The sequence below is a fragment of the Pyrgilauda ruficollis genome, unplaced genomic scaffold (genome assembly GCF_017590135.1).
Source record: "Pyrgilauda ruficollis isolate IOZ18807 unplaced genomic scaffold, ASM1759013v1 scaffold125, whole genome shotgun sequence".
Taxonomy (NCBI): domain Eukaryota; kingdom Metazoa; phylum Chordata; class Aves; order Passeriformes; family Passeridae; genus Pyrgilauda; species Pyrgilauda ruficollis.
Window position 1 is genome coordinate 1,122,126 of NW_024510877.1, and position 13,337 is coordinate 1,135,462.

Here is a 13,337-nt window from a genome sequence, read left to right on the forward strand (position 1 = left end):
CCTCTGTAGAGCTGCGTAGCCCCGCTCGGCATCGAGGAAAAATCCTCATGGATCTGTCATTCCTACACCCTACAGGCAGAGAATTGCCTCTCCACCTCGGCCTACCTGTGGGGAAGGCAGGGATTACACCAGCACCACAAAATCCTGTTTTCTAAGGGTTTTGATGGTGCTGGCAGATTGCAGGACCTCAACCCCAAGGTCTCGAGCCGCCGCAGCAGGAACCACTTTGGCAACTCCAAATAAAGGTGTTCCACTAAGGAATAAACTGTTCAAGCTGAAACAGCCTTGAACCAAACCCCTGGGTATTTTTTCCTTCCCAGCAGGGCCTCGTCCTCCCCCACTTCTGGTGATGCAAGAGTAAAAAGCTTCCGTTAAGGGCTGGTAAAGCTCTTTAAAATGAGCGCACGCACACACGGAGATGATTTGAGTCTCTCGCCGGGTTCTAGCCATACCTTCCCGTGCCTCTACCGCTTCTACTGTGGCTGCAATACAGAAGAACAGTGGCATGCAGAAATGAAGACAGGGAAAAAAAAAACAAAACAAAACAAATAAAACAAAAAACAGGAAAAAAAAAAAAGGAAACAAAAACAGAGTGACAGTGAGTGATCCGACATCATGGCTGCGACGCAGAGCCCGCGGCCCCCCAGCCCCGGTGGTGCCAAACGAGTGGCAAGAGGGGAGAAAAAGGTGACAGGAGGTGGAGAGGAAGGGGGGAAGGGGACTCCCAAGGGCTCAGGGGGAGTCTCCTTTCCTCTGGATTGATCTGATGGAAGAACAGAGGAGCAGAGAGTGGGGGCTTCCTGCTGTGTGCACTGGACAGGACAAGCTCGGACTAAGCTGTGGATCTGATCCCAGCTGGGTGGCTCCAGGCCACCTCCAGATGATCTGTTATGTGGAATTCACCCTCCACACACTGAAGGGATCCCAGGGGACACTTTGGAGCAGTGGGAAGGAGAGGGGCAGCCTGCTTTCCAGGGAAGGACAAGCAGCAGGTACTGGGCTGCTCTGCTCCTGGTGCCTTGAGTTGTAACAGAAAATCAGGCTCCAAATCCAGTTTGGCTTCAGCTCCACCTCCTGAAAGTGTTACCAAGCAACGAGGCACCACAGAGCTGAGCAATGTCCCCCTTCCTAAATCTGCTGCAGCAACATCCAAGGTCTGGTAGGCCCTGCCTCAACATCTGGAAGGAGGCCCTTCCCTTGAGCAGATTCTCTGGATTTTAGCCTCAAAACTGCAGCTTTTTTCACTTTGGACACGATACAGAGGCCACGTGGTCCTCGGGAGGCCACGGAGGAAGGATGGAGCTGTGGCTGCACAGCTCTGCCCCAGATTCCGTGACTTTGTTCAGTTGATTTTGCCAAGCCCTGCTGTGAAAGGCTGGGGAGAGGCTCAGGAGGGCAGTGCCCCCCCACACTGCAGCCCTGTTTCCCTTTTTTGAGGTGCACAGGCACCCCAAAAGGGGGGCAGCCCCCCCTCCTCCTCACCCAACAGACGAGGCTCCCATAAATTCACCGGGAGTGTGAAGGGATGTGAGAAACGGGAAAGGGTGGGAGGATGGGGAAAACGGGGAGGGAAAGGGGTCAGGACAGGGAAAGGGGGGTGGAGAAGGGGGAAGGACAGGGAAAGGAGAGTGGGAGAAGGAGGAAGGACAAGGAAAGGGGGGTGAGGAGGCCAGGAGAAGCTGGGAGATGCCAGGGAGCGGGGGGAGCCTGCAGGCGGCGGGCGGGGCGGGTAAGGCAGCAGCAAAGGCCCAGCTTGTTTGTTCTGTCCTGGGAGAGGCTTATTTTGGGGGAGGGGAGATCCCTGGTACCCCTGAGAGAACCCCCTGAGAGGGGAAGGTGCTGGAGAACGTCACAGCACGACCTGTGCTGTCGGGATACAGGGACAGAGCTGCTGCAACAGCCACCTTCCCACTCAGGCTCTGTTCCCAGAACTGGGGCGATGGGGCTGTGATGGTTTCTATAAAAAAAGGGAAAAAATATCCATCCTCCTCTGTGGGCAGAGAAATCCGTGAGCTTGGGAGGGATGCTGCATCCTCCCTGGGAGCAGGCAGTGATATTTCCACGTTTCTGACTCGTGAACTGTTTAATCCAGGCAAACCCCAGCCCCAGCCTGGGGAGAGCTGCAGGAAATCCCCGGTGCCCATGGGAAGGGGGAAGCTGGGGAGGTGCCAGGCTTCAAAGGCCGATGGCAGGGGAGGATTAACACGCTGGATTACAGGATTCCCCCTGGGATAGCTCATTCCCTGAGCACCAGCCAACATCCTTGCCCTGGGTGTGGGAAGGATTGGATCCTTTGCTCCGTGCTGCTCCCTGAGCTGCTGAAGGACGCAGCAAATTTGGGAAGAAACCTCCACAACTACCCAAAAACCTGAGAGGAGACTTTTCTGAACCATCCAGCCCTGGAGGAACCTCGTTCCTTTGGCTGGACCTTCCTCCTGTTTGGGATTCATGACTTGACAGGGGCAGACTGGGAGGGGTCTGGTTGAACGAAGAACAAACAAGCAGCTGTGTCACTGTCACATTCACACAGAGGCCGTGTCACTGTCACATTCACACAGAGGCTGTCACACAGCAGCAGCACAGCGAGGTGAGGCAGAGGATGTGCACCATGCAGCGTTAGAAGGGAAATAAAGGATAAAAACTTGCTGCAGAAACAAACAATTAAGCACTAAACATGCTTTAGGCAGGGTGCTGTGGGTTTTCTTCCTCGAGGGTACACGGGGACATCTTGGCATCTCTCCACACCCCCACCTACACCTCTGCTTACTCCTGCTTGGGAATCCTTCCTCCCCACGGGCCTGAACCCTGGCTGGGGTCCCCTGGCACCCTCCAGGCCGCCCGTGGGAGCTGCTCCAGGGGGTTTGGGGCAGGGGGAGTGCGGGGGGTCAGGGATACTCACCGGTCTGCAGGGTCTGCCTCCCCCCCGAGAGCACTCCCAGGGGCAGGGTACCTGTGGGGGTCAGGCCTTTGAGGGTCAGCACGCTCTCGCTCTCCTCCCTGCAGGAAGAGCAGCACCAGTTACACACTGAGCAGGGCACTGGTGGGTGTTGTGGGAGGCATGGATCATGAGAATCATGGAGCTATGGGATCATTAAGGCTGGAAAAGACTTTTAAGGTCACCAAGCCCAACCATCAACCCAGCACCACCACTACCCACATCCCCAAGTGCCACATCCACGCAGCTGTTAAACCTCTCAGGGATGGGGACTCCACCACAGCCCTGGACAGCCCATTCCAGTACTTGGCAACCCTTTCCATGCAGAAATTTCCCCTAATATCCAACCTGAACTTCCCCTGCTGCAGCTTGAGGTCGTTTCCTCCCATCTGCCACTCGTTATTTGGGAGAAAAGACCAACCCCTACCTGGCTAAAACTTTCAGGCAAACGTGTCCTGAAAGAGTCAGGAAAAACCAATTGTTTTATGAAGTTCTTCCCTTCTTTTTTTCCTAACCAGTGTTCTTCCATCACCCAGTCCCCAAATTAAACTCAGCCCCCAAACTAAGCCCAGTCCCCAAATAAAACTCAGTACCCAAATGAAGCCCAGACCCCAAATGAGGCCCAGTGCCCAAATGAAGCCCAGTCCCCGAATTAAGCCCAGTCCCCAGATTAAGCCCAGTGCCCAAATTAAGCCCGGTCCCCAAATTAAACCCGCTCCCAAAATTAAGCCCAGTCTCCAAGTTAAACTCAGTCCCCAAACTATGCCCAGTTCCTGAATTAAGCCCAGTCCCCAGTTTAGGCCCAGTCTCCAAATGAAGCCCCAGACCCCAAATGAGGCCCAGTGCCCAAATGAAGCCCAGTCCCTGAATTAAGCCCAGTCCCCAGATTAAGCGCGGTCTTCAAGTTAAACTCAGTTCCCAAACTATGCCCAGTGCCCAAATTAAGCCCAGTGCCCAAATTAAGCCCGGTCCCCAAATTAAACCCAGTCCCCAAATTAAACCCGGTCCCCAAATTAAACTCATCCCCAAACTATGCCCAGTCCCCGAACTAAGCTCAGTCCCCAAATGAAGCCCAGTGCTCAAATTAAGCCCAGTCCCCGAATGAAGCCCAGTCCTTGAATGAAGCCCAGTCCCCAGTTAAGCCCAGTCCCCAGTTAAGCCCAGTCCCCAGTTAAGCCCAGTCCCCAGGCCATGCTCACCGAAGAACTGAGAAGACCCGTGCCATCTTCCCAATGGCTCTGATCTTATTCCTGATGATCTCCTTGCGCACCGTTGTCCCACCTTGGGGAGAGAAAAGAGCAAAGAGCTGCACGTTGGAGGGTTCCTGCTCTCCAGGGAAGGTCAGGATGAAGCACCTGCCTGACTCCAGGAAAAGAAATCATGGTTTTTACAGATTCACAGGAGAGAGAACGGTGCTGGAAGGATGGCATCAGGATGGCATCAGGATGGCACCAGGATGGCGGTGAGGAGGGCAACACCAACGAGATGGCACACGGAACTCGAGAGGGCTAAAGAGAGTAGAACCACCACAGGACACGGATTCGGGGAGGTCTGGCTGGCAGGTCACCAGCTGGGCCCACACTGCACAGGATGTGACACAAATGACTCAGCCATGAGGACACGGTTTGCAAGGCAGAGCACGGAGGGGGCTGACGGCTGATGGGCACCGCTGTGCTCGCCCGCAGCGGCACGCAAGCATCAGCTTTGGCATCCAAGGAGCACAGGGAAGGGCTGGCCCGAGCCTGGCAGCTCTGCTCTGACCCCACACGGACACAACGGGACGGGGGGAGCTCCCCTTCCGCTCCACGGACCCAACGGGAGAGAGAAACAAAAAAAGCACGGAGGGAGCTGAAACCAAACGGAAAGTTCAGGTCGAAAGAGGGAACAAATCCATCTCCTCTCAGCTGAGATTCCTCACATGGCCCGGTACACATCAGGACAGGGAAGCCAAACCCAGGGCTAACATGCACCATGGCTCAGCCATGCACTACGTGGCTGCATTCAGAATCAGGTAGAAACGTGACCCCCGTTTCTCAAAGTTCCTGGAGGAACGCAGAAGGGTTAAAAAACACATGGAGCTTATGTTAAAACTGAAAGGGGATGAAGAGACTGCCCCACTAGTCAGCTCTGGAAATCCACTTCAAGGATCTGGTGGCACAGGCAGTGATAATTAAGCTCGTAGCAAATTCTAGCTGGGTACCTTTCGGATAGCTTGAAATGTAGTGATCTTCAGGGAGAGGAGACACCAAGAAACAAGTAGATGAAGACAGAGATAGAAGAAACAAATTTAATTTTCATGGGAGGGAGGAAAGAAAAAACCAAAAAAACCAAAAAACAAAACGGAAATGCAATGGGATAAGCGGGTTAGAGTCTCCACCTGGGGCCGAGGCAGCTCAGGCCCCACTTCTTGCTGCCCCCCTCAGCTTCCTCAGGTCACCACCTCACTCCTGAGTCCCCCCAAAATCCAAACTGCTCATCAGCTCAACCACTGATTTGTCCCCTTCATGCATGGCTTAAAACCAGGGCCAAAACCAGCGTTTTTGGGGAGGGGGGTGACACGAGAAGCCACTTTACAGAGGACTTCACTGCAACAGATGAGACGACTGGGTGGATATTTTGGTACAGAAAATTTTGAATTGGGGGAAAAAAAAACCAGCAACCTGTGTTAGGAGCAGGAAACCATTCCCAGAGTAGCTGGCAAGAAATGTCTGTCGCAGTGAATGCCATTTAATTTCTCTGTGACTGAGCAGCAAAGGAGAAAAAATAAAATAACATTCCTTACCCAAAACTGCAAAGGTTGGGCAAAAAGGAACCGGAGACCCTGGCTGGGTGTCCAGCTATAAATCAAGTGCTGCTCAGGCATGAAAGACCTTGCCCAGCCTTTCCCCCCGCTGCTCTCTGGTGCCAGCAGGGATATTTTACCTTCCAACGTCTCGTCGCCATCCGAAATCAGCTCGTCATCAGAACAGATGTTGAGGATGTTCACGAGCATCTCGGTGACTGCAAGAGGCACAGACAGAGAGGTCAGAGAGGCCTGGGCATGCAGAGGGATTTGGAGGATGAGGGAAAGATTTCAAGGTCGTCTGTCCCCTGCAAGTGGGAGCCTAAAGACACTTTTAGGCACAGCCTGCCGGTACCCGCAGCGGCGCCGGAGCAGACGACACACGTTGCATCTTCTGCCAAGGAGGTGGATGCAGGCCAAGCACATCACAGAGGAACCAGACGTGGGGAAGGAGGTGCCAACATTCCTGCAGAACAGCCTGAGCTCCCTCAAGGTCCCCCCTCCCCATCCTCACCCACGCCACAGACACCTGGCTCTGAGAAGGGCCAAATCTGGGGAGGGGGGATTCGACCTTTGGTGCCTCAAAGTCAAAAAACCCTGTGGAAGTGGTGAGGGTGGAGGTGCACTCTGAACATACAAGACTGGGGTGGAATTTAAGCTCATCAGGAAAGGTAAAAATTCTTTTGGTGAAAAGCTGAGGCAAAGTCTTGGTCATATTTTAAGCTGCCTCGCCATCTTCAGAACAAAATAAGCCTTGGATTGAAGTGAATGCTTCCTTTTTGGTGGGCCAGGAGCCAGCAGGAATTTAAAATTCCTCTGCTGCAAACCAAGAGACACATCTCCAAATTCTGAGGTGGGACTACAGCACCCAAGATCAGCCCCACCAGCAATACAGAAAGAGCAAGAAAGGAATGTTTTACTGGTAAAAGCTTTATCAAACAGCTATCAACAGCTGTTCTTGCAGGAATTTAATCCAGTAATGAAGATCTCCTTGAGCCTGAACTGCTCTCCTGTGCTACCTGGAGCTGCAACACTCCCCCAGCACTGTGGGACAGGTTTGTGACACTCAGGATACGAGGAGCAGTCACTGGGAATCTGGAACAGAAACCCAAATCTCTCTTACCCTTTTCCCCTACAAAAGGCAAAGACCATGTGAAGACATCCATGAAGTTTGGAAGCCAGTAGGGGTGAGGGGAACAGTTGAACTGCCTGATGTTCATGACATTGTTTTCGTATTTCAGTACAGCAGCTGGGGGAGAAAAGGGAAAGAGAATAAATGTCCATGGGCATTTCCACCTACAGAACCCTGGAATGGGCTGGATTTGAAGGGATCTTAAGGAGCAGCCACAGCTTCCCCAGCAATTCCATCCCAGCCCCTCCCCACCTTCACAGGAAGAAATTCCTTCCCAATATCCCATCCATCCCTGTCCTCTGGCAGTGGGAGCCATTCCCTGTGTCCTGTTCCTCCACCCCTTGTCCCCAGTCCCTGTCCAGCTCTCCTGGAGCCCCTCTAGGCTCTGGCGGGGTTCTTAAAGTCTCCCTGGAGCCTTTTCCTCTTTCACCCCCAGCTCTCCCAGCCTGGCTCCCTCTGGAAGTTTTACCAGTGTTAAAAACCTTCATTATCAACACCCCGTTACACTTGGGTAGCATCAAACTACTAACTCTCCAAAATGAGAAGGTTTAAACCATCATTTTTTGGTTTACTCAGGTTGGTTCTCAGCTTAAAACAGTTAAGCTCAAACAGAGCCAAGATTCAAAGTGAGGGGTGAAAAACCCCACAGCTGGACAAAATCCCACCACGATCCCCAGGGTTTAGGGGCAGGGGGAAGTGGAAAGCTTTCCTACACTATCAGCTTCTGTGGGATGGCAGCATCCATCAACAGGGCTCCATTCTCCTGTGGCTGGGAATGAAAGCTTTATTCCAGGCCTTATGACTCCACAGTTAATTGCCACAGTAACACATTAAGTCAACCACTTCAGCTCAGCACACAAAGCTCTCTTTCATTCCAGGCACAAGAATGTGACTGGAGGAGAGGGTTTTGTATCAAAAAGAGTGTATTTTTTGTATCAAAACCAGTGTGGTGGCAGCTGGAGAAGGGCAGGGATTGTCCCTCTGTGCTGGGCACTGGGAGGTGCCTCGAGGGCTGTGTCCACTTCTGGTCCCCTCACTGAGACATGGAGGGGCTGGAGTGAATCCAGGGAAGGGAACGGAGCTGGGAAGGGGCTGGAGCACCAGGAGAGGCTGAGGGAGCTGGGAAAGGGCTCAGCCTGGAGAAAAGGAGGCTCAGGGGGGCCCTTGTGGCTCTGCACAGCTCCTGCCAGGAGGGGACAGCCGGGGGGTCGGGCTGTGCTCCAGGGAACAGGGACAGGAGGAGTGGGAACGGCCTCAGGCTGGGACAGGGCAGCTCAGGGTGGATTCAGCAGGAATTTCTTCCTGGAAAAGGTGCTCAGGCCTGGGAACTGCCCAGGGAGGCTTGGAGTGCCCATCCCTGGAGGCCTCCAAGGAATGACTGGAAGTGACAACCAGTGACAAGGTGGGGATTGGGCACAGGTCGGACTCAATGGCTTGGAGCTCTTTTCCAATTAAATTATCCTGTGATTTTGGGAGGGCAGAGTGGGAGAGGGATTTCCTGACCCAGCCCCAGAGCAGCAGAGCCCTAGCCTTACCCTTGTTGTTATAGACATCTAAGTAATTTGGTGCAGAGAAGATTGTGATTAATGAGGGAAAGCCCGTGGTCTGGCTCTTCCTGTACATTCGGTACCTGCAAAACAGGGCACGAGTTAAACCTGGCTTAGCAGAGCCCAAACCCCGCCCAGCCCCCGGGCTGCAGCACTTACCCAGCGTCCTGGGCTTCGTGAGCTCGGATTACGGATAACAAACTATTGTTCTGCAAAAATTCACACACTGCAGGATAACTGGAAAACAAAAAGGGAGGAGAACTCAGCTGCGAGCAAAGGAGAGCACAGAGCTCGGGTGGTCTTGGTTTCAGGGAGCAGCCACTTGCAGAAAACATCCAGCTTCTGTCCAGCACCCCAAAATCTGTTTTATTCCAAAATTATTCAAATGATATATTTTTATTCAATAATTAATTGCAAAGGGTTCTGTTAAACCCTTCCTATAAGTGGACTGTCAGCACAAATTCTTCTTTTTTAGCAAGGAAAGAATATTTCCTAGAGAATATTTCCTAGCACCTATTTCCAGGTGCTGCAAACCACTCACAGCCCAAAGAAGCATCTCTGCCGCTTGAGATCCCAATTCTACCAAGTAACTTATCCAAAGACAGCTCAATGTTCAAATTTATTCAAAGACAGCTCAATATTCAAACTTATCCAAAGACAGCTCAATATCCAAAGAAGCAAAAAACAAACAAGAATTTGTGCATTAGAGCCAAGTGAGGAGAATTTCACATGGACTGCAAAGCCCCACAGAGTGGCCTGACCAGTGATTTCAGTGTGAGGAGAGAGAAATGCCCCCAGAACCACCCCTCACCTGTAGAAATAGGAGCAGCCTCGGACAGTGTTGTGGGCAAAATGCTCCAGGGTTTTCTCGTTGCCGTAATCCTCCGAGGGATCCGACCACAGCAGGTCACACATCGGACCAAAGGCTGGAGGCTCCTTGAACCTGTCTAACTGGAGAGGGGACACAACATCAGGAGGAGCTGTGGCAGGGTTCCTTCAGCTGGGGCTGTGGACAAATCACCAACGGGACAGGGCTGCCAGGAAGCCTCTGGAGCTGTTGTATTTTCCAGCATCAGCCTCATTACATTGTTATGACAATGGGAAGATGTTATCTGCTCACATTTTAGGCAGCAGATAAAGAACTAAATGTACAACTCACTTTAAAAGATTTTTGACAAATCACTCAAAGCAAAAGCATGTTGACAGTAGTTTTATCTAACCACTATAAGCACGTGTACTTCTGGTTAAAACAATGTTTGCTTATTTCAAATACAATACCTGCTTGTAAGCCTTAAAACACAATGTACAGAGCTCTATTATTAAGCTTACAACTTCCTAATATCTTGTTAGATATACTTTTTATGGATTTATTTTAGACAAGCATTAATACACAGACCATTGTTCTATTTGTTTTTACTTTTCTACTTTTTACATATTTTTCTGCTGACCAATCTTATGGCTACTGCTTAGCTCTAATCACAGTTCTGCTGTTCCTGAGGCCTGTCTTTTGTAGCTTCCTCAAAACCCTCTGATTTTATGCATTCCCACCCTCCCATCCCCAAATCCACACAGCAGCGAGCCCCACGGGGAGCTGGGACGGAATGGAAAAGCTCCAGGAGCTGACTTACTTTCCTAATGTCATCTAGACACGTGATTTCTGGGGACAGGCCCCCGTGGACACACAGGAATTGCTGGTTGAGGAGGGCAGCGAGAGGAAGACAGTCGAAGGTGTCCATGCACGCGTCGTACACTCGCTCCGAGTACTTGATTCGACCTGCAGGGAGGAATCCAACCAAGCTCTGATCAGTCCAGTGCTGATCAATAAACTCCAGTTCCTAAAGGAAGCTCAAAATTAAAAGGGGTCACAAGTCAAACTTTGCAGCTGGTAGTGAAAATACGGACTTGGAATCAACTCTGCACCTGTGTGTTCATGAAAATGCTGATTTAGAATCAATTCTGCACCTGGAATCAACTCTGTGCATTTGTGAAAATGCTGATTTAGATTAAAACTCTGCACCTGTGTATTCCTGAAAATACTGATTTAAAATCAGCAGCGTATTCGTGAAAATATTGATTTAGAATCAAAACTTTGCATCTGTGTATTTGAGAAAATACCGATTTGGAATCAAACTCTGCACCTGTGCATTTGTGAAAATACTGATTTAGATTAAAACTCCGCACCTGTATATTCCTGAAAATACTGATTTAAAATCAGCAGTGCATTTGGGAAAATACTGATTTATATTAAAACTCTGCATCTGTGTATTCATGAAAATGCTGATTTAAAATCAGCAGTGTCTTCCTGAAAATACTGATTTAGATTAAAACTTTGCATCTGTGTATTTGTGAAAACACTGATTTAGAATCAACTCAGCACCTGGAATCAACACTGCACCTGAGCATTTGTGAAAATTCTGATTTGGAATGAAATTCTGCATCTGTGTATTCCTGAAAATACGGATTTAGATTAAAACTTTGCACATGTGTGTTCCTGAAAATACTGATTTAGAATCAAACTCTGCACCTGTGTATTGGTGAAAATACTGATTTAAAATCACCTGTGTATTCTCAAAAATGCTCATTTAGAATCAAACTCTGCACCAGTGCATTTGTGAAAATGTTGATTTAAAATCACCTGTGCATTTGTGAAAATACTGATTTAAAATCAACTCAGCACCTGTGTATTCCTGAAAATACCAACTTGTAAAATAATTGTTGGATGTGTGAAAGAAAAGGTTTTTTTAATGTGGAATTGGACAATATTCATGTCCCTCCAATTTCTTTTCCAGAACACCTGCACTGAGATCAGCACAAAGGAGATGAGGTGTTCCCACAGAATGAAAATTGGGATCATGTGATAAATTTGGGGTGCTGCTGAAGCCACCCCATCACTTCCCACAGCCCTGCTGCACCTCTAGCCTCATCCTGACTGCTGAATTTGGCACAGCAGCAGCACACAGCCATGGGAGCAGGAATTGTTTTTCCACAGCTCCTGGGAGGCAGGATTTGCCCACAGGAATGGATCTTCCCACTGGATCTTCCAGGGATGACAATCCCAGTGATGCCTCACCCTAGCAGAGGGGAAGAGGATGTTCCCATACATAAATCACAGCCTTTCCAAAGCACTGTGCTCTTACACCAAGGCTCAAATCTGCTCAGAAATTTCCTTTCTCCAGAGACACCAGCAGGGTTCTCAGGGAAGGGGAAAAGCAGCACCTCCTGACTGCCAAAGGGAAAAACCCAGCCCCACCCCCTGGTTCAGACGGGGCCCAGCTCACCAGGAGCTCACCTGTGTGCAGGTGATGGGCACAGCATCCAGCACAGAGCTGGGAGCTGTTCTCCAGCTCACACCTGAGCTAACAGAGCAGGGACTCTTCCCCTCTGAGCCTTCCCCCATCCAACACCACCCAGAGCTGGTGGGATAAAGACTGGATTTGTTCATTGCCCAGAATGATCTCTGCAGGTTGGGTTCTTGAGCAAGAGCTCCCTACAGGAGCTTTGCATTGAGTTCTCCACCTCTTTTATTGCTTGGAATGACAGACACCCAGCATTCCCTGACCTTTCCTCAGCACTGCTTTAAAAACATTCAAATGCTGTGCACAAACCCATCTTTTAACTGAAAAAAACATCTGAAAGGTAAATGATCCTCCCCAGTGCAAACAGGGAGGAGAAAATGCTTCCCCCATTCCAGCTCCAATCACTGATCCCAGCTGCACAATCTGGAGCTGGAAGGCTTTTGGCACTGATTCCACATTGCTGGGCCTGGAAGTCAGGGAGGGGAGGATGTGTGTGCCTGGCTCACCAAGGGCATTTCTTCCCATTTCTTCCCATTTCTTCCATCCACACTCAGTCTTTGAAACCAAAAAGGCCACGTTTGGTGCTTAACAGAACTTAAAGATTTGGGTTTTGGGGTGTTTTTTATAGCAGAAGAGCAGGAAAACAAGACAACAGGTTTTTACAGCTCTGATGTCACTCAGAGGCACAAAAATTGAAGCCCACGCCTTCTCACAACACCTTTTTTAAAAAATATATATTTTAAAATGTATTATTTAAATGGATTCAAATCCTTCTCCCACTGCTGATACTTACATTCCTGCTTGAAGGTGAAGTATTCTGTGAGGTGCCTGCACTCGTGGTTCCCTCGAAGGAGGAACAACGTTTTGGGATGATTTATCTTTAAACTCCATAAATACAGCACGCACTGCAAGAGAGGCAAACAGGGGATGTCATAAAATCCTTTCCCAGGGCACTCATCAGCCTGAGACTGCACTAAGAGGTTCTGGGAAGACACCCAAAGTGGAACCCAGCTCCATAATGGGCAGTGGATCTCCTCCTGGCCAAGTGGGGAAAAGCCACCGGGATTTCTCTATATTAGGGCTGACTTGGAGAAGTGACAAATGAGGTCGTGGCCAACAGAAAGCAGCTCAGGGCTGGGTGGGGGCAGCTTTGCTTCCAGCACAAACCAAAGGAAAAAAAAAAAAAAAACCCTTTTGTAGAGCAGCAAAGCAGAACCAGCTGTTTGCTCCAGATGTTCCACTGGGATGGAGACCAGCGAGAGGAGCAGGCAGACATTTGTCCACAAAACACCCGGAAAATTCAACTTCACCTTCCTCACTCATTTCCCCCCTCCCTGGTTTTTCTGCTTGTGCTACAGTCATGTGAAGTTCAAGCTCAAAACAGGAAAAGCTGAGCCCAAAAAACAAGCTTAGCTTAGCAAAGCTCTCTGGCTTTGACAAGGGCTTTCCACATCCCCTCTGCGAGCAGCGACACCTGCAAAACCGGCGCCTTTGATGAGGCACAGACCAAAGCCAGGCTGAAACCGGGGTTTTTAGCAGAAATATTTCATGCTGGCTTCCCAAAAAAAGCCTGAGGGAAGGGCTGGGAGGCAGGGAGGGCCCACTCAGCCCGGTGTGCTCGGGCTGACAGCGGGTTATCTCACAC

The 13,337-nt window shown here is 50.3% G+C and overlaps 1 protein-coding gene across 3 annotated transcripts in view; it reads right to left on the bottom strand.

Annotated features, from left to right (window-relative positions):
• PPP3CC (protein phosphatase 3 catalytic subunit gamma) overlaps positions 1 to 13,337 on the bottom strand; it is a 41,159-nt gene that overhangs the window by 5,024 nt on the left and 22,798 nt on the right. The window contains exons 4-13 of one of the 3 annotated variants that reach the window (XM_041490676.1): positions 12,486 to 12,597; positions 10,025 to 10,170; positions 9,208 to 9,347; positions 8,556 to 8,633; positions 8,385 to 8,479; positions 6,841 to 6,966; positions 5,858 to 5,935; positions 4,135 to 4,216; positions 2,900 to 2,997; positions 453 to 482 (exon numbers count right to left, since the gene is read on the bottom strand). In XM_041490676.1, the coding sequence (XP_041346610.1) occupies positions 453 to 482; positions 2,900 to 2,997; positions 4,135 to 4,216; positions 5,858 to 5,935; positions 6,841 to 6,966; positions 8,385 to 8,479; positions 8,556 to 8,633; positions 9,208 to 9,347; positions 10,025 to 10,170; positions 12,486 to 12,597 (985 nt within the window). Of the gene's footprint in view, positions 1 to 410; positions 483 to 2,899; positions 2,998 to 4,134; positions 4,217 to 5,857; positions 5,936 to 6,840; positions 6,967 to 8,384; positions 8,480 to 8,555; positions 8,634 to 9,207; positions 9,348 to 10,024; positions 10,171 to 12,485; positions 12,598 to 13,337 lie in introns of all 3 variants that reach the window. The other 2 variants (XM_041490675.1, XM_041490677.1) reach the window with 2 other exon arrangements.